Genomic DNA, 20,983 nt, shown 5'->3' with positions numbered 1-20,983 from the left:
GCATGTGCACACATATAAATGCTTAGAGTATAAAAATACAACATAAAATATATACTGTAAATGTGATGATATATAATACAATCTACGATAAGGTTATTTTATAAATTATTATATAGGAAATATAGAATGTTTTAGTTATTTTTGGAGTGAGTGTCCTTCCTGGTTGAATCAGGGTGGGCTTCCCTGAGGAGGTGCCTTGGAGCTGCATTTTGGGAAATAAAAGTCACTGTGGCGAAGACGTTAATCCTGCAATGATCCCATGAGAAAGGTTTGGGTTTTTTTAAATTTAATTTTTTATTGAAATATAGCTAACTTACAATGTTGTGTTAGCTTCTGGTGTACAGCAAGGTGATTCAGTTGTACATATCCATATTCTTTTTCATATTTTTTTCCATTATATGTTATTACAAGATACCCCTGTGCTATATAGTAGGACCTTGCTTATCTATTTTATATATGGCAGTGTGTATCTGTTAATCCCATACTCCTAATTTATGCCACCCCCCCCTTAACCCTTTGGTAACCATAAGTTTGTTTTCTACGTCTGTGAGTCTATTTCTGTTTCGTAGATAAGTTCCTTTGTGTCGTATTTTAGATTCCACATGTAAGTGATATATGATATTTGTCTTTCTGTCTGACTTACTTCACTTAGGGTGATAATCTCCAGTTCCATCCATGCTGTTGCGAATGACATTATTTCATTCTTTTTTATGGCTGAGTAGTATTCCATCGTATGTAGGTACCACATCTTTATCCATTCATCTGTCAATGGACATTTAGGTTGCTTCCGTATCTTGGCTATTGTAAATAGTGTGCAAAGAACCTTGGGGTGCATGTATCTTCTTGAATTAGTTTTCTCCAGATACATGCCCAGGAGTGAGATTGCTGGATCATATGGTAACACTATTTTTTAAAGAACCTCCACACTGTTTTCCATAGTGGCTGCACCAGTTTATAATACATTCCCTCCAGCAGTGTAGGAGAGTTCCCTTTTCACCACACCCGCGAGGAAGGTTTTGTTCACCACTTTGCTGAGGAGGAAATCGTGGTACCCGCAGTGGGGAATGAAATCAGGGGCTAGCTGGCTCCAGAGCGTAGTGTTTATCCTGAACGGCTGCAGGACGTCCTCTCCCTGGCAGAGGTGTCTAGGAGGCAGCAGGAGGTGTGCTGAGAGCCGAGTGACCCAGAGCTCAGATGCCCCCAGCCACCATCAGGAATTTGCTCCCCAAATGTGCACACCCAGGGGGCCCAGGCGGGCAGGCGGCCGAGCCTGCGGACTCCCACCCCTCCTCCACTTTTGTGATGTGTCCCTGGTTCCAAGGTCATCCCCGCACATCACGTCCCTATGGTTTGGGTGAATTGCGTCCCCAAAACTCATGTGTTGAAGTCCTAACTCCCCATACTCACAATGTGACCTTATTTGGAAATAGAGTCTTTGCAGATATATTTAGTTAGGATGAATGGGGTGGACCCCTGATCCTATGACTGGTGTCCTTATAAAAAGGGGAAACAGACCCCAGAAGGAACCAGACCTGCCAGCACCCTGACCTTGGAGTCCAGCCTGAGGGAGAATAGATTTCTGTGGTTTGAAGCCCCCAGTGTGTGGTGCTGTGTTAGGACAGCCCTGGGAGATGATTCACCTGCAACCAATAAGGACTCTGTGGGGCTTTCCCGGGACAGACCCACCCAATGTCCTCCACCTGACTCTTGTTTGTAGAAAAACTTTAGCCTCCTAGGCTAGTTCCCCGAGTTCCAAAGAATAAATTTAATCAGAGAAATGAGAAAATGCAGAAGCTAAGGAAAATAGTCAAGCCAGACAAAATAATAAGAGTTCAGCCATTAAACAAAGCCAAGGACCTTTAGTTCCTCCTCAAGGGCTCTAGATAATATCCTGCGCCATGTCCTTTGAGCTGTTTTGCAGGTACGGAAACCCCACAGGTGGAAGAAGTTAACTGGATGCTGCCCAGTTACCTCACCACCAGCCAATCAGAAGAATGTCCACAAGGGACTTCCCTGGTGGTCCAGCGGTTAGGACTCTGCGCTTCAACTACAGGGGGCCCGGGTTCGATCCCTGACTGGGGAACTAAGATCCCACAAGTCGCACGGTACAGCCGAAAAAAAAAAAAGAATAAAAGAAAAATGTCCGAGAGCTGATAACGCGCCCCACGGTCTCCCTCCCTCACCCTGTGTTTAAAAACCTTTCCTGAAAGTCGTCGGGAAGTTGGGACCTTTTGAGCACCAGCTGCCTGGACTCTTTGCTTGGCGCCCGCAACAAATCCTGCCCTTTCCTTCACTACAACCCGGTGTCAGTAAATTGGCTTTACTGCACACAGGCAAATGGACCCGAGTTTGGTTCCGTAACACACGTTCACACGGGCTTAAACACCCAGAAGCCCAGTCGTAAGACAGGAAATGAGACCCAGCAGGAGTCAGGGTGAGATGCGCCCACGTTTATTGAACACCTGCTAGGTACCAGGTGTCCTTCTGGGCACCCTGATCCCCAGAGCAGCCTATGAGCTGAGTGATGTGATTCCTGCCAGACAGATGAGGAAAGCGGGACTCAGAGGACACGGGGCTTGCACACGGCAGAGCCTCCGAGCATCCAGCCTCAGCCCCCTTTTCCTGACTGGGGAGTTCTCGTCCTAGCGATGCAGCCCCTTCCCCTGTCCCCTGAGGTCCTCCACGGGGTCCTCCTCGGCAGACCTGTCCTCACTGGCTGCTTCTTTTCTCTGGCTCCGTATGGTGCTCTGGGTGCTCTAAATAAAAGAAATACATAACAACAACAGAATCATCATCACCATCACAGCAACAACAGCGATAATAATAATGACAGTGACAAGCATTGTTTCCTGAATGTTTCGGGTAGATGCGTTCGCCTAATGCCACAGCCCTTTGAGGGGGTTACTATCATTGGCCCCACTTTGCAGGTGAGGAATCTAAGGCACAGAGAGGTTAAGGAACTTTCCCCGGGTCACACAGCTTGGGAGCAGTGGGTTTGGACACAGGCAATCTGGCTGGGGACCATACTTCCTCCACTGCCTTTCAAGAGAATTATTCAGAAAGCATGAGACGCCCCTCACCACACTGTGGTTCCCTGAGTCTGCTTCAGGCAGGTCCGGGTCAGACTCAGGGCCACCCTCCCACTCCCCAAGCAGCACTCCCTTCTCAGACCCGAGTTCTCAGCCGGCCTCTGGTCTCTGGTCTCTTCACCTTGTCACAGGTGTTACACCCCACCCCCAGTGCTCACCTGGACGAGAAACCACGGGACAGCCGGGGGCAGGGTGGTGTCCGTGAGCAGCCGAGCATCATAACGCCCATGAACTCCACGCATCTTGGCTCTAAAATCCTGCCAGGAGGGTTGGATCCGGTCAGGACACAAACAAAGGGGTGCCAGCGGGAAAGAAAGACGTGGGACGAGAAGCCGGTGCCCAGGTAACTTCAGGGACCCCCACCTACGCCAGGTCCGCCTAGGAGTCTCCTGTTTCTTATTCCTTATGATCTACTGCAGAGCGGTAAGTGGGCATTGTCATCCCATTTTACAGATGGGAAAACTGAGGTCCAGAGGCAAAGTAACATGTCCATAGTCATGCAGGGAGATTAGAGATCACACTGCCCCCCGACCGAAATAGAGTTGAGTGAACGCACCAGAGCCCAGCCAACCTTCACTGACCCTCCTAAGATGGTTTTAAAGCTCATTCACAAATTCTTTGACACTTCTCCCATCAGGAGCTGGACTATAATTCTCCTCCCCTTGAATATGGCCTTAGTGACGCACTTCTAAGGAACAGAATGTGGCAGACAGGATGCTCAGTTCCTTCGGAGCTGAGGTCACGGAAGGTGACACAGTGTAATTCTCTGATGCTCACTCTTGGACCAGCTGCCATGCTGTGAGGAAGTCCATGCCCCAGTTATTCAGGCTGCAGACCCCACTGCAGACCCAGACGGGATGGGCCTCACTGGGGTACAGCTCATGCAGTCGCCCAGGGCCCCCAGCTCAGAAGGACTCTGCCATCTTGGAATTGTTAATAATTATTGAACAAAGGGCCCACGTCTTCATTTTGCCCTGAACTCTGCGAATCACGTGGCCCATCCTGGACCCAGATGACAGCCATCATCTACCACACACGGGCGAGGAAGCCTTGGAAACAGCTCCGGCCCCAGCTACGGATTGGCTGAAAGACAGGAGTGAGGACAGCCCAGCTGAACCCAGCAACCCTAGAGCCACGGAAGATAATCCCGGTAAACGACCGCTGCTTTACACCACGAGGTGTGATGCAGCACATTAGAGATAACTCAGATGGCTTTTTCTAGATCCTCATCACATCAGGTGTGGGTAATAAGCACTTTGTCAGCAGGCATCAGCCTGGCGATGCTTGTTGTTGTTGATTCATTTGTTTTTAAGCACCCAGGTGATGGTCATGAACGTGGATGGTCCAGAGAGAGAGAGAGAGAGAGAGAGAGAGAGAGAGAGAGAAGGTGTTGGGGAAATTCCCCACCTCTGGGGACTTGTGGTTGCCAAGGGGGAGGGTGGGAGGGAGAGGGATGGACTGGGAGTTTGGGATTAGCAGATGCAAACTATTACATATAGAATGGATAAACAACAAGGTCCTACTGTAGAGCACAGGGGACTATATTGGATCTCCTGGGATAAACCATAATGGAAAAGAATATTTTAAAAAAGAATGTCATATGTGTAAAACGGAGGCACTTTGCTGTACAGAAGAGATTAGCACAGCATTGTAAATCAACTAGGCTTCAATAAAAAAAAAAAGACAAAAACCACCTCCAATTCAGCCCCACCCCCCAAATAGGAGATGAGATGTCCGTGACCCACCTCCAGATCTCTCTCCAGGTCGTAGCTCTCCAGGGTCTGGAAGGCACTGGAATACACCTCCACCGCTTTGGCGTGGAAGACCATCTCAATGGTCACAAAGTCCGAAAAAATTTTCTATGGGGAGAGACGCCCAGGTCACATAAGTAACACTGTCAGAAGGACTGTCCTGGGGTCATCTCGACATGGACCAATTGGGGGTGTGTGTGTGTGGGCGAGGGCTTAGTTGTCTTTGCAGGGAAGGTCCTAGGTGTGGAATTTCAATATATTATTTCTAATTAATTTATTCTTGTTGAACAGATAATGCATTCCCATAGTTCAAAAGCTGCCTTGCACAGAGATTGTTCCAGAAATGTGTGAGGCCTTGTGGACTTTCTGAGGGGCATCCTTTTCTCAGCTCTGTCAACCTGGGCTCCTCCACTCAGCTTGCGCTTCTCTCATTCTGAGGTCAGGTTGATGGCTACAAACTTTCAGCCTCTGTCACCCACGGGCTAGAAGTGGGTCTTATGGGAGAGGGAGGGGATGCTACTGGCCCAGAAGGCCCACAACCTGATAAGCCAGCTTGTCAAAACATTATCAGTGATGGAAACGTTGGCTTCTCTTGATCAGATGGTGCAGCTTGGCTCAGTAAGCTCTCACAGAGCTCCTACTGCGTGTCCGGCTCCAGTGGGGGCTTCTACCGTGTGCTGGGCCCAGCACAAGCTCCTACTGTGTGCCAGACCTGAGGGGAAACTCCTGCTTTGTGTCAAGTCCAGCACAGGCTCCTACTGTGTGTCAGTCCCCTCCTACGTGCCAGGCCCAGCACAAGCTCCCACTGTGTGTAGGGCCCAGCACAAGCTCCCACTGTGTGTAGGGCCCAGCACAACCTCCCACTGTGTGCTGGGCCCAGCACAAGCTCCCACTGTGTGTAGGGCCCAGCACAAGCTCCCACTGTGTGCTGGGCTCAGCACAAGCTCCCACTGTGTGTAGGGCCCAGCACAAGCTCCCACTGTGTGCTGGGCTCAGCACAAGCTCCTACACCGTGGCAGGCCCCAGCAGGAAAGAGGCTTGCTGTTGGGGGAGGAGCCTGCAGTTTGGAGACACACCTCTTCCCGTCACGTGGGAAGCACCTGGAAGAGGCGGGCCGGAGGAAGCCGCTAGGCCGCCTGGGAGAAGGAAGGGGCGAGGGGGCCAAAGACTGTGCTGGAAATCCCTGGCTCCTGCGTCCTCCCGTCCTGCCCCCGGGAGGCCGTGCTGGTGACAACAACAGGCCGCGTCCTGCCCTTTGCCGGCCTGTGGCCCCCGAGGAAATGACGTATTCTCTCAAGCCTCAGTTTATTCGTCTGCACAGGAAGGACAGGAGTGGTCCCAGTTCCCAAAGCCCTACGAGAGATTCAGTGAGCGCCGCGGCTCTCGACCTGCGGGCCCCTCATCAACACCAGCCTGACCTGGGAGCTTGTCAAGGCTGCACGTTCTTCGGCCCACCCAGGCCCACTGGATGGGACGCCAGGGTGTGCCCCCCGTGTGCGTTTTAAGGAGACCGCCGGGGCATTTCTGACGCGCGCTCAGGTGAGTGAACCGCTGCTTGAAAGCATGGCTTACATTCTTTTTAGAGGAGCCAGAGAGTTATTTTGTAGGTACTTCATTAGAATCGTGACCTAAAACTGATAGAGTGGTAATGATTATTTCAAGTTTGGGCTTGTATCCATTTTAACATTTGGAGGTTTGGATAAGCGTCTCTTACAAATGAATTCCCCCAATTTTAAAGGATGCCCATGTTAAAATGTATGCTTCTGCTGGCCGCCGACCGCGCAGAACCTTGTGTGCTCTCGCCGGCCTCGAAAGCGTCAGGTGCTTGACAGTGGTCTGCTGGTGCTTTTAGGTTCTGCCTGCAACGTGGATGCTTCAGCAATAATTACTGTTTCGCTCGCTTCGTTCGTTCATTCTTTCATTCATTTTCCCAATATTTACTGAGTACCCACCGAGTGCCAGGCCCCAGACGTGGTGCCCAGGACCCAGGAGGGGACGTGGCAGGCAGGGGGTCTGCTCTGTGGCTTCGACGTGCAGTATAGGAGGTGGCGTGGAGCAGTGAGATCTCCCCTGCTGTCCGCCATCACGGGGTCTGCGTGAACTCTGTCTCCCAAGAGCGTCAGCTCTGTGAGGACGGGGCCTTGCTTTGCTGGCTGTGATGTCCTCAGCCTCAGGCATAGCGCCTGGCACATAGTAGGTGTGAATTCAACATCTGTGAGATTCACGAGTGAATTAAAGATACGATGCATCCACCCCCTGGGATAACTGCCCCCAGAGGGAGCGGAGCAGGGAGTGTTAACAGTTGGTCGGACCAGGTCTGGGGGTCCAGGTGAGTTTCTCTGAAGGACAGCAGGTGTGAACGCGATGCAGAGTAGGGGCAGAGCCCTCCTGGTAGAGGACACAGCCTGTGCAAAGGCCCTGAGGTATAAAAGGTCTTGGTGAACTCTTGGAGCGTGGAGTGGTGTGTCCAAGGGAAGGCTGGAGGGCGGGGCTGGGGCTTTGAAGCCTTGGGGAGGATTTCAGCCTTTCTCCTTGGAATGAGGGAAGCACAGGAGGGTGTTACACCCGGGAGTGACAAATCAGAGCTGCCTTTTGTGAGAGCCTTGGGGCAGCAGTTTGGAAAATGGACTAAAGTGGCAGGGGGGCAAGAGTGGGTGCGGGGGTCCCTGTGACCATCTTGCCCTTAAAGACGCCGCCTCCCTGAGGCCTCTTGTAAGAGCTGGGGCTCTGGGCCTGGGGCTCTGCGTGTGTCGGGGTGCAGAGAGGAAGGATTTGTGCCCCTGGGGCTGTGCGGAGGAAAGGAGGAGGGTTCTGTGGATCCTGTGCGGAAAGGCAGGGGCTGGGGGGACAGACTCTGCCCAGTTCTCCTGGTAGGTGGGGAGCTTGGCCAGGTGCTGAGAGCGCACGGCTGCCACTGCTGGCTTCCGGGCAGGACAGCTGCCCAAGACAGCTGCCCGAGCAGCCGGCCTCTACCCGCCGCGGCCAGGAGGAAGCCAGGATGAACTGTCCTGGGAGTCAGGGCCCTGAGAGCCGAGCAGGCACAAGCTCACACACACACTCTGTCACAGGGGACACACATGCTCTCACACATACACAGGTGCACACCCGCCAGAGCTCACCCACGGGGCCGCCCAGAGTACTTCCGACCAGGGACCGACCACCCCCACCTGGAGGCCCTGCAGCTTCTGCTCCTGGAAGGCATCCACCATCTCCTCCGGCTGGTGGGAGGTGCGGCTGGCATCCGCCAAGGCCCTCTGCACGCCGGTCTCTGCCTGGCCCCAGAGATACAAAGTGTCGTGGGGGCTCCATTCTGGATCATTCTCTGTCCCTTCACCCCACCCTTGGGCCAGCTGTCCTGCATCGTGGGAGCCTCTTGCCAATTTGGTTTTGGAAGGAATGGCCGAGTGGGACCACAGCGAAAGGGGCAGCTGCTTCTTGGACAGACCCTCTTGTGAGCTGTGTGACCTCAGGCAAGTCACTGAACCCCTCTGAGCCTCAGTGTGCTCGCCTGCAAACAGGGGATGGCTGTAAGGCCTGCTTTGCAGGATTGTTGCAAGCATGAGAGTGGGCTCAGCTGAACTACTGCTATGACAGGTACTCCACGTTCGCTGATAATTAATTCCCGCATGTGGAACGATTTTAGGTAATTAACTTACTAGTTGCCTTGTTTGGCATCTATATGGCCTGACTCCACAGCAGGCCTGGCACGTGAGGAAGCTGGATTTCAGAGCCTGACGCCCGCCGAGCTGAGTTGGGGGTTGCCCCTTAGCTCTCTGTGTGACCTTGGGCAAGTCACTTTTCTCAGTTTCCCCACCTAGAAGTACCCGCCTCCCGTGAGCAGTAAGTAGGTAACCCTGACAAGGAAGCAGGCTGTGGAGGGGAGTCTCTCTCTGACTCGCTGAGTAGCATCGCTGATGGGACGGAAGCCAGGTCTCCTGAGCCCCGGCTGATGGCTGGCTGTCCCAGAGCCTCTGACTCTGCTGTCCTGAGCCCGGGGCCCTGCACACACCTGCCCAGGTAAAGCTCACCTCGCTGTTTTGTGAGGCTGTTCGTTACCTGCGTGCGAGCCTGCCTTCCCCAGACAGACTTGCGACGCTCACCTGGGGCAGAAACAGGTGGCGTTAGGGATTCAGGTCAGCCAGCAGCCCCCGTGGAGGGGGTTCGGTGATGCACGGCCCCGGCCTCAGCGCCCCCCGGCCCCTGCCTCGGGAAGGATACGATGGTCTACCTCTGGGAAGGGGACTTCTGCCTGAGTCTCTCCAGCTTTTCCAGTTGTTTGAGCTCCTCGTTCCGGACGCGTTTGAATTCCTTGATCTCAGCCTACGGAAGGAGGAGGGTGCTTTCCTGGGGCCCCAGCCCCCCACGTGGCCCGCGCCGCAGTGCCGTGCTCACCTGGGTCTGCTTCATCTGCGCCGTAGAGCTTCCGGGGCTTGGCCACCTCGGTCTCCAGCCTTTCGACCTGGGGGCACGCGGACATAACACAGTCAGAGCGGGTGGAGCCAGGCAGATGCTGGGGGGCTGCACGGCCACCGGCCTGCACTTACAGAGCGCTGTCTGCATGTCCGCAGCTGCACGGTGGGCCCTCCTCCCACCTTGGGGTTGCGAGCGCGGGCGACACATTTCATCTCGCTGAGCCTTGTTTCCTGGCCTGTACAATGGGTATGAGGAGTGTACCCGCGCACGGTGTTTTAGCAACTGGTTGGGACCCAGCGCTATTTCATTTCTCCAGACTGCTTTAGATCTCACCAGGGATGCCGACAGAGCCACCTGGCACACGGACTAGCGGGGAATTCAGAGCTGACTGTGCTGTGCGGCGTCCAGGGACATGGCAGGGTCAGCGAGGGGGACTCCGCATGCCCCTGAGTCAGTGCCTGTGTGCCAAGCCTAAAACTAGACATGAGGATAAACAATACCAGTACTGGTAACAGTGGTCACAGTTAAAGCTAGTGTGGGTTACGCGCTTACCCTGTGGGTGTCACAGTAGAACAGGTGTAGGAGTCCCCCCAAGGGCTTCTTGAAACCCTGATCCCCAGGCACCACCCCAGAGCTTCTGACTCAGCAGGTCCAGGGTGCAGCCCAAGAATCTGCCTTTTTCTGACAGGTTCCCAGGTGAGGCTGGTGCCTGGAGGATGGGGTCCCCTGAGAGTCGGGTTTGCCCGATGGGCCGGGGGAGCTGGAGTCCCCACCCAGCCCCTTCCTCCTCCATTATGGCTTATGGCTCTTGTAAACGCAAACCTAAAGAAGAAATAATTTTTTCCCAAGTGCTGAGAGGGAAAGGGACTTATCCCTTCCCTTTCCGTGCAGTATTCCTTTGAGAAGACATGCAGTTGTAAATCCTTTCTCTGTCCCTTTGAGATGGATATAAAGCCTTTAAAAACTGAAGAAGCCTCTGGCTGGTTTTACAACCAGGAAAGCCCAGTCATCTCTGAGCTGTAAACTTGGGGAGCACAGCGTCTCCAGGGAGTTTGCCAGGTGCCCGGCTCCCAGCTGTACCTACCTGCTTGTCAGAGTGAGGTGAGGTTTTAGTTTTCTTTGGATAAAGATGATTAGCCAGCCCAGGTGGCCACCCAGTCGCCAGGTGGAATTAGGAAGTCCTGTGTGACAAAGGGTGCTGTCCCCTTCCCTGTCCTCAGGGGGAGTGAGGTTTCTCTGTCTTTGCCATCACTTATTCAATCGCCTGTGATGTGCATTACCTCTGACTTAACGCTTATTCAATAGAAAACTGTTTCATTCTTTTGTACCATCGCAGAGAGGATTTTTCTGGGCTGGCTGGAGTTTTGTTTTATTTTACTTTTATTATTATTTTTTTTATCCCAAACTCCTAACCCTTCCGTCTTCAATGCTCCCTCCCCCTTGGCAACCACAAGTCTGTTCTCTATGTCTGTGAGTCTGTTTCTGTTTCGTAGTTCATTTGTGTCATATTTTAGATTCCACGTGGAAGTGATGTCATATGGTATTTGTCTTTCTCTGTCTGACTTCACTTAGCATGATCATCTCTAGGTCCGTCCGTGTTGCTGCAAATGGCATTATTTCCTTCTTTTTTTATGGCTGAGTAATATTCCATTGTATATACGCCCCATGGGGATTTTGATTTTTAATTCTTTCCCTAACTCCCTGCAGCCTCCTTGCCCTCCACAAGCCTCCAGGCTCTCAGTCCTGTAAACTGCGGTGTCGCCCTGGGGAGGGAGTGATGTGAGTGTCCTCACTCTGGGGACACCTTTGGAGGAGATGCGTCCGCTGACTGTGGACCCTGCCGGCCGGCTCCAACTCTCAGATCCCCCCGGGAAATGGGTCCGCTGGGGCCACTCGCTCCCCTCGGCCTGCCGGTAACCCTGCACTTTGGCCAGGTCCTTGGCAAAGTTCCTCAGGGCGCCCGCATCTCCGGGTTCTCCGTGTTGGCGAAGTCGATGAGCTGCTTGACCGGTTGGTCGGCCTTGTCACGCAGCCGGGCTGTCTTGCGGGTGTAGGCGCCCAGCAGCGAGTAGAACTGGCCGAAGCACTTCTCAGCGTGGGTCACTGTGTCCTCCGTCACCCACACCTGCTGTCCCTGGGGAGGTGGGGGTCTGAGAAGCCGTTCTGGGCACGGACGCCCAGCCAGGCCACGACAGCGAAATGGGTCACCCACCCACCGCCCTCCTCCTAGGTGGCAAACCCAGGCCAGGCGTCCGGTCCCCAGGATAATGCCCAAAGTCCCCGGGTCAGGCCGTCAAGGCAGATGCGGGAGACCAATGGGGTCACAGGGCTGGTCAGCGGCCGGGCAGGAGTGCAGACATGGGCTTGGCTCCTAACCTGGCCTTTCCCACCCCGGGGCCCTTACAGGGGCTTTATCTTCCCAGCAGAGTTGGTCTGTATTCCAGCCACGCCGAGCCCCAACGACCTCTTCTCTCTGAAATCCCCAGATTCTCTCTTTTCCCCGAGCTGTTGACATTCTCTCCCTTCTCTACATCGTAAATCTTTATTAATAAACTTTTTTGGGCGGTGGGGGGACCAGTTTTAGGTTTACAGAAAAGCTGAGTGGAAAGTACACAGGGTTCCTGCATACCCCCTCCCCGGCGCTCAGGGTTTCCCTATCATCAACCGCTTCCCTTTCGTGCCCGACCTCTGTTACCAAAGGTGAACCCATGGTGACACATTCTTAGTAACTAAAGTCCTTCGTTTACATGAAGGTTCCCTCTTGGTGTCCTGCATGCCGTGGATTTTGACAGGCGCCATCGTCAGTACCCTGCCTCCACCTTCACAGTGTCGCAGAGAACTCTCGCTGCCCTGAGGACCCCGTGCTCCGCCCGTGGGTCCCTCCTCCCTCCCCCAGCCCTGAACCTTTAGTGTGTCCTCCTGGCAGGCCGTTTATCACCATGTATCGCTTCCTGTTGTGCTTGGTTCCTCTCACCCTCTGCATCTTTCTGGGTCGGGCTTGCGGGGAGCGTGCTGACTCATCTTTATGTGACGCTAGCCTGGGGCCTGCCCATCGCAGGTGTTCCATGAAAAAATACGGAGTGAGTGAAGGACCTGCTGGATTTCATCTTCCCGAGACAGTAAAGGGGGCACAGCCTCAGACAGTCGCCTCGCTCTCGCACCACTGCACCCTCTCCTTGCCCCTCGTCCCACCCAGGTGGTCACTGCCCCATCCTCTCTCTGTATGACCAAAGCCCCCAGCCTGTGCGTCCCTCCAGTCACATCTCTAAAGCTGGAAGCTGAGAGGAGGGCCCTTTGTCCTCCTGACAAACCCGAACTGCTGCAGCCCTTTACGGTTTGCAGTGCGCATCGTGGGTATTACCCTGCAAACAAGGTAAACGGAGACCAGAGAGGTGCAGCATCTTGCTCCAGGTCACACAGCCGGCCGCAATCCCTGTCCCTCCACATGGGGTCCTTGGACCCCCTCAGTCAGAATCGCCTGGGACACAAGTTAAGCCTGCAGAATCCCAGCCCACTCTCCGCCAGACTCCCTGTGAGCGAGGTCCAGGGGGCTGCATTTTTAAAGAAGCCCATCAGGTGGTCCAGGGGCACCCTCGAGTTTGTGAGCCCCAGAGGAGCCAGGCGTGGAAACAGATGGGTAAGGGGCAAGTTGAGAAGGCAGTGATAGATTCAGGCTGCAGGCAGTGGGGTCGGAGACGATTTCACAGAGGGGGTGATGCCTGATGGGGTTTTGAGGTATGAAGAGGGGTTTCCCAGGTAGAGATGAGTGAGGGAAGTTGGGGTGGCCCCTGTGAATTTAGCTACCCCAGGGCTGTGGGCAAAAATGCTGGAGAAGCAGACAGAGGCCAGATTCTGGAAGCCTCCATGGTCTCTAGACCTCCAGGTGGGCGTGGTGTGGGCGGGAGAGCATCCTTACCACTGCCCCCTGCCCCAGCAGTCCAGGCGGCCCCATCTGTCTTGGTGCGTCTGGCCCCGAAAACCCGGCCGCCCCCTCCCTCCCAACCCAGGCCAGCGTGGGGCTGCTCACCTGGAGAGAACGATGTTCATTGTGGCTGGAGACAGCAGCTGTCCTGGTCCTGGGGTCCAGGGCCCCAGGGGTCCCACAGGCCTGGGAGAAGCCACACGGGGCTGGGTGCAGCTGCGTGGTCCTGGCTCAAGGGACGCTGCCACCTGGTTACCAGGCGACGTGGCCACCTGCAGTCACCCTGGGAGGAGCCTCCGCTGGTCACTAAGGCAACCTCTCCCCGGGCCAGCCTCCCCTAGCGGATTAGGAGGCCTCAACCAGCCTTGCGCGGGCCCAGGTGGGGTCGCCGAGAGGCTCCCACTCTCCCGGTGAAGATGGAGGTTCTCGTGGACCTGGCAGCGCTGGGGTTCCCCAGGAGGTGCGGGGACCGGGCTTAGGGCTGCTGGCCCTGCGCCCAGCTGTGCTCGCGGGCCGTATCGCTGGGGCTCCGCCTCCGAGAAGGCCACGCGGCCTTCCCCAGGCTCCTAGGAGACTTGGCTACTCAGGGGGGGTTTGCGAAAAAGCACAGCGAATCGCTGCTCGGCGCTGAATCGAGGGGACAGGGCACCAGCCCACAGGGACATCTTCAACGCGTTAATCATCATTTTACTGGCCTTTCCCCCCTTATAAACACTGTCTGCTCATTGCTAGAAAAGCAAGAAAACAACGATAACACAAAAAGAAGAAAATAGAACGGCACACACAAAACTGTGCTAACTGAAGTACGGTACATTTTGCTAATTGTAGGATGTGTGCAGTTCAGTGCATCTCCGTTTTACCTGAAGGAAAGAAATAGGCAACTAACAACCCCAACAGTAAGAGATTGGGCGGGAAGAGGGGAAGGTAGAAAAGCAGCATGTTGGTAACGTGCCGTGGGGGACCCGCTGCACAAGTCTGTTCACTTTGTATACGTCTGAAGGTCTTTATAACGAAGAGTGTGTTTGTTTTTTTTAAAGTGTATATGAAAGCGAGGACTTTATTTTGATTGAAATACAGTTGATTTACAGTGTTGTATTCGTCTCTGGTGTACAGCGTGGTGATACACACACACACAAACACACAGACAACTCTTTTTCAGATTCTTTTCCAGTATAGTTTTTTACAAGGTATTGAACATAGTTCCCTGTGCTGTACAGTAGGTCCTTGATAGTTATCTCTTTTATATATAGGAGTGTGTCTGTTAATCCCATACTCCTTGTTTATCCCTCCCCTCCTTTCCCCTTTGGTAACCATAAGTTTGTTTTCTCTGCCTGTGGGTCTGTTTCTGTTTTGTAAATAAGTTCCTTTGTATATTTTTTTAGATTCCCCATGTAAGTGATATCGTATGATATTTGTCTTTTCTCTGTTTGACTTACTTCACTTAGTATGATAATCTCTAGGTCCATCCATGTTGCTGCAAAGGGCATTATTTTGTTTTTTTTTATGGCTGAGTAATATTCCATTGTATATATACACCACACCTTCTTTATCCATTCCTCTGTTGATGGACACTTAGGTTGCTTCCATGTCGTGGCTATTATGAATAGTGCTGCTATGAACATTGCGGTGCATGCATCTTTTCAAATTATAGTTTTCTCCGGATATATGCCCAGGAGTGGGATTGCTGGATCCTATGGTAGGTCTATTTTCAGTTTTGTAAGGAACCTCCATACTGTTCTCCACCGTGGCTGCACCAACTTACATTCTCACCAGCATTGCAGGAGGGTTCCCTTTTCTCCACACCCTGAAAGCGAGGACTTTAGAGTCAGCTAAATACAGGTTCAAATCCCAGCCCTGCTGTGTGACCTTAGGCAAATCAGCTGACCTCTCTGGGCGGCAGTCTTCTCCCTGGTAAAATGGGACCGTGGCCCTCTTTCCTTGCCTTGTTGTCAGGGGAAATAAGTCCGTGGTGCATCAGTAAAGAGACGGCAGGGCAGCCCCCAGGGCAATTCCTGGCCTGTCTGCCCACAGTGGCGCCAGCCCTGGGGTGGCTGGTCCTGTGCTGGTTACCTGTCCCTCCCCCCACATCTCTGCGTGGTCCCTTTATCACCCCATACGTCCCTTTGCACAAGCTCAGTGCTCCCTGTGGGCCCTGAGCAATGCATACACATAACTCAGCTTCTTCCTGTCTGGGGCATGTCACCTCCCCTGACTTCCCACACGGTGGCCCTGACCGGTGCCCCGAGGCTCTGCCAGTCACTGTGCAGGTCTTCCCTGGATGAGGCCGCGGAAGGGGCTCCTGTGTCCCTGCTCTGTGCGGAGCGGCCGTCCTGGTACCGGTCAGATCCCTTGCACGCTCTCGGCTCCGTCTCTCTCGGGGGCTGCACCGCACTGAATAGTGTCCCCCCCAAATGCACGTCCACCCAGGACCTCAGAATGTGACCTTATTTGGAAATAGGGTCTTTGCAGATGTCATTAGCTGAGCCGAGCCATCCTGGAGCAGGACAGGCTCTGGTCCAACGACTGGGGTCTTGTAAAAAGAGGAAGCAGACACACAGGGAAGATGGCCACGTGACAGCAGGGGCGGAGACCGGCGGGATGTGGCTCTGAGCTACGCTGGCGTCCCTCGCTTCCTGCACATTTGGTGAAAAGCTTCAGTTCCATCCCTGGGCCTCGTTCTATCCCTTACGTATGATTTCTCTCCCTCCCTCCTTCCCTCTGTCTCTTTTCAACTTCATTAACGTTTCATGCAGGTAATTCTCATCACAACAGCAACAATAATAATACCTGCGGGGCAGCTCTGGGCCTGTCCTGCTCCAAGCCCCACACTCATTCACTCATACACTCGGAAAACAGAATCAGCGTTTTCTTACCAAATGTGGGATTTTTAAAAAGTTGGAGTTGGGAATCAGCAGGCCAACATTAATTGGAGACGTGACATGTCACTTTAAAATGCAACCTTTTCAGTTAGCGAACTGCGATGGTCAGTCTTCTGTGTCGTCTCAGCCCGGCCATAGTGACCCACCGTTTCATCCAACACGAACGCGTGGGTTGCTGGGAAGGCACTGGGGGATGCGGTCGGCCTTGCAGTCAGTTGGCTTGAAGTAAAGGACCTGACCCTCAGTGACATGGCGGGGTGGGAGGGCCGCGGGGCTTCACCCCTTCACCACTGGGAGATCCTAGGAGCAAAAGTGAGGTTTCCAGGAGCTTCAGCTCCTGCCTGAGTTTCCAGCCCGCCCTTCGGATTTCGGACTTGCCAGCCCCACATCACGTGAGCCAGTTCCTTAAAATAAATCTCCTCATATATTCAGTTGGTTCTGTTTCCCGGGAGCACCCACCTCTTGTAGGACTAGGAGAGGCCGCAAAGCCATTTCAGGTTTCTGGGGCTCCGGAAGTGTGAGTTCAGTGTTATAGGCAACGACCACCAGAGGGCAGCAGAGACCCCCTAATGGGGAATTACCACGTGGAGGGCAGAGTGGGAGGTGACCCCAGGAAACGCACCGGAGGAAGCCCGTGCCTTCAGGCAAGATGGGAAAAGGAGCAGCTGATGGAGAGAAAGGGCAGTGGGTCATTCATGAACTTAAAGAACTTTAAAGAACGGAGACCACTTTCTAGTAGGGCTACACGGAGACATCTTGTGGCCAGAGAGAGAAAAGCCAAGAGACTGGGGAGAGGGGGTTGCAGGGGCTGGGTGGGGAGAGAGCCTCCCCCTCCTTCCACCCTCCCCCTCCTTCCACCCTCCCCCTCCTTCCACCCTCCCTCCCCCTCCTTCCACCCTCCCTCCCCCTCCTTCCACCCTCCCTCCCCCTCCCTCCCCTCCCTCCCCTCCCTCCCCCACCTCCCCCACCCCAGGCCCCTTCACTACCCTTGGCTGTAGGGGCAAGCAGGTCTGTGTCTTAGAGAAAAATGGCGTGAACCCTGTGCACACCCCACCCCCACCCCTGTTTAGGGCGCATGGCTTGCACTCTTTCTTTCCTATATGTATTTTTACTGAACCACGTGAGAGCCCATTGCAGACGTCCTGCCCCTTTGCCCCAAATCCAGCATGCACCTCAAGAGCAGGTTCATTATGTTCTCCTGCAAGAACTCACGTGACCATCACACCCAGAAAACATGGGTGCAGGGCTGGCATGCAGTACACTCTCCGTGGGCGCATTTCCCCAGCCGTCCCGCTAAAGTCACTGGGGGCTGGTTTTTCCGCTGATTCGGGATGCATTGCAATTCCTGCTGAGTCCGTTTAGTCTCCTTGAGTTGAAAGGGGCCCCCCCCTGGCCTTTTCTTTTCAGGATGCTGCCTTTCTGTTTGTAACAGAAGTAATTTCTGTCCTACAGAAATAATACAAGAACTCCTTCACCCAGATTCTCCAACTGTTAACATTTTACTGAGTTTGCCTTATCATTCTCTTCTCTCTCTCTCTTTTCTGATCCACTTGAGAGCAAGTTGCAGACCCGATGCCCCTTTACCCAAATACCCGGTGTGCGTTTCCTAAGAGCAGGACGAGCCTCTCACACAGCCACAGACAAACTGGAAACCAGGCGCTTCACACTGTTACACACTCTTTCACTCTTTATCTAATCTGCATGCTTCATTCAGATTTCACACTTGTAATGTCGTTTCAGTACGTAAGCAAACAGATAATTTTCTCGTGCTCCAGGGTCCAGTCCAGGGTCACCTGCTGTCCTTAGCTGGCATGATTCTGATGTCTTCGTGGACGGGGGGCCAGTTGCTTTGGGGGAACGTCGCTCCGTTGGGCTGGGCGCGGGTCTCACACCTGGGCCCGAGGACTGAGGCGGGTGGTCCTTCCCCGTTTTATGAGACTGTGTTCCATGGCCAGCTCCGTTCCCTCCTCCGTTCCCCATGTGACGTCACTGCCAGCTCTCTTACGTGCCCCTCACCTGCTGGTGAGCCCAGGATCTGGCTCCGTCATCCTCCGCCCCCCACCAGGGGTTTGCTGAGTGTCTCCTCCACCCCCGGCCCCGGGCTGCTGTTGGGGACGCCTCTCTACACAGGCAGAAGGGTCCCTGACTCGTGGAGCTAGTGCCCAGGGGCCAAGTCCAGGCTCCTTCCTCCTAGCTGGCCCCAGGGCAGGCCAGGACTCCCCTGAGCCTCAGTTTGCTCATCTGTGAAGTGGGGACAGTCATCTTCCACCCTCACACGGTGACCTCAGGGAGGAAATGAGATGGTGCCAGGAAGGGACCCTTGGTGTCAGGCCAAAGTAGCCCTGGGCAGCATGGGGGTGGCTGCCAGTGCCCAGAGGGGCTCCATCCCCATGTGGGGTCTGACCACACCGAGCTCCGGGAGCTCTGCCCTCCCAGATCCAAGCCCCAACATTTTTAGTGCCACTCAATATTGAATTAGCTTTGTTTTTTTTTTTTCCTGGCTTCAATTGGGTCTTTGTTGCTGCACGCGGGCTTTCTCTAGTTGCGGCGAGCGGGGGCTACTCTTCGTTGTGGTGCGTGGGCTTCTCATTGCGGCGGCTTCTTTTGTTGCGGAGCACGGGCTCTAGGGCGCGTGGGCTTCAGTAGTTGTGGCATGCAGGCTCAGTGGTTGTGGCTCGCGGGCTCTAGAGCGCAGGCTCAGTAGTTGTGGCTCACGGGCTTAGTTGCTCCGCAGCATGTGGGATCTTCCCAGACCAGGGCTCGAACCCGGATTCTTAATCACTTCGTCACCAGGGAAGTCCCTGAATTAGCTTTTTTTTTAGCAGCCACATCACACCGAGCTGGCATTTCACAGGCCTCACGGAGCCAGCAGGCAGGTACATGAACTCAGAAAGGGGCACTCGGTTGGGGCTGCTGCAGACCCTACAGTCAGCAGTGGCTTTGCAGCCCTGCTGGGCCCGGTGTTTCTTCTGACTCTTGAGTCCGGCTTGGGGGACATGCTGAGAGGCCCCAGGGAGACAGGGGTCGGGCAGGGCCCCCCGATGGGTCCCGCTCGGTGAAAGCGGAGGGGTGGTCCCAGGTCCGGAAATGGCTCTGTCCTAGATGGGCCCGCACTGGGGGCATCAGGCCAGCCGGGAGGGATGAGGCTGGAGGGGGCGATGGGGAAGGTTCCCCGACCGTGACTGGCCTCGAACTGGGAAAGAGCAGTAAGGAGCCAAGCAGAACGTCCCAGTTCACATGACGGGCAGCGTCTGGGGTGGGGCGGGGGTGTCTCGTGCTGCTCGCCCCTCACCCCCCGCCAGATTCTGCTTCTGCTCTGACTCCTGAGCTCTGAGACATGAGATAATAAACGTGTTCTGTCTGGGGTCATTTGGTTACAGCCTCCCCAGGAGACTCCTTTTTAATCCAAAGCCTGGCCATTCATCTGCTCTCTGGGGCCGGCTGCAGAGGACACAGAGGTAGTGTGAACCCTGGGGGAGCAGAGGACTCATGGGGGTCCACAAATCAAAGGAAACCCCAAATAATTATGGCTTTAAGAAGATGGAAATGGGGAATTCCTTGGTGTTCTAGTGGTTAGGACTCTGCGCTTTCACCACCGAGGGCCTGGGTTCAGTCCTTGGTCAGGGCACTAAGATCCCATAAGCTGTGCAGCGTGGACAAAAAAAAAAAAAAAAAAGAAAGAAGATGGAAACTTATTTTTCACTGCAGGGGGCTCTATGATGTCAGGGCCCAAGTTTCTCCCATCTTGTTCTTCCTATTCCTAGAGTCACCCCAGGTGCCAAAATGGCTGCTGGAACTCAGGTCATCACATCTACCATCCAGCAAGCAAGAAGAAGGGCGGGGCGAAGAACGGCATGCCCCTTTCTTAAGCTGTGCGTCACTTTGCACTCACATCCTGCTGGCTAGAACTTAGTCACACAGCCACACCTAGCTGCAAGGGAGGCTAGGAAATGTAGTCCAGGCTGCAGGGCCCCACTTCTGGCAGGGCCCATAGCTACCAACTTCGCATGGACTCAGTATGCACTCACAGACACCAAAGCCCCAGCCTCTCCCAACAGGACACCAATGTCAGGGATCTGGGGAACTTGGCAAACACCCCACCCTGTGTTCCAAGAACTCGGGGCTCATGGGCTGAGCAGGCACCCGGGACAGGCCTGGTGTCCCATCTTTCTCCAGGCCAGCGGTGGCCTTGGGTTCCCCAGGCTCAAGATCTCGTTTGTGGCGTGCCTCGCTGCCTGTCTGCAGTCTTGACCAAACAATTAGAAAGGGCTCTCAGATTTCTTCAAATGAGTGGAAGAACAGAACCAAAACCAAAATATGTTTCCCTTGGAAAACTCAGGGGTGATTTTGAAACCCAGTGATGCAGAATGTCGGGAAGGGGTTGGAGTGATTGCCCTCTGGGTCCACTGAACAGAGGAAAATCCAGAAGCACTCCTGGGAGAGTGCCCTGAAGGACTGGGGAGAGGGATCTCGGGAGGAGGGCTCGGGAGTCGTGGGATCAAGTCCGCCTTGGCGGCTGGGTGCCATGTGACCCGGGCAGTCACTTCCCCTCTCTGGATCTCATGTTCTTTTCTGTATAATGAGAGGGTGGGATCAAGAGTCCCCCCATCTCTGTTGCCCTGGGGATCAGTTCCACCTCCCAGGGCACCCTGCACTCTGACCCTGTATAGCTTTCTGAAAAACCCTCAGCCCACAGCTCAGCGCTGCCCCGGGGACCCGTGGTTCCTGGGAGCCCGGCCGCAGCTCCACGTGAAGGGGCTTCTCTCCTCAATTCTTTCTCATCTGCTGGACTCCTGGCAACACACACGTTTCCAGAACAGGAAAGCCTTGTTCGCTCCTAGGCAAAGAGAAGACAATTTAGGAGCCATTAGCAGTTCCCCGGGAGAAGAGAGAAAGGGAAGGACGATGGGAAAAGAAAACCCTAAGATG

At 54.3% G+C, this 20,983-nt stretch overlaps 1 protein-coding gene across 1 annotated transcript; it reads right to left on the bottom strand.

Moving 5' to 3' along the window:
• Window positions 1-2,510: 2,510 nt before the first annotated feature.
• On the bottom strand, window positions 2,511-11,963 carry CIBAR2 (CBY1 interacting BAR domain containing 2). Its single transcript, XM_073796777.1, is given in 11 exon segments — window positions 2,511-2,756; window positions 3,248-3,346; window positions 4,835-4,948; window positions 8,008-8,112; window positions 8,897-8,912; window positions 9,069-9,160; window positions 9,233-9,251; window positions 9,253-9,304; window positions 11,160-11,210; window positions 11,213-11,387; window positions 11,949-11,963. Coding segments are annotated over 11 exon segments (984 nt in total).
• Between the last annotated feature and the right edge of the window lie 9,020 nt (window positions 11,964-20,983).

This window comes from Tursiops truncatus, chromosome 19, assembly GCF_011762595.2.
Source record: "Tursiops truncatus isolate mTurTru1 chromosome 19, mTurTru1.mat.Y, whole genome shotgun sequence".
Classification (NCBI taxonomy): domain Eukaryota; kingdom Metazoa; phylum Chordata; class Mammalia; order Artiodactyla; family Delphinidae; genus Tursiops; species Tursiops truncatus.
Note: the sequence above shows the minus strand (reverse complement) of the source record. Positions and strands in the feature narration are given on the sequence as shown.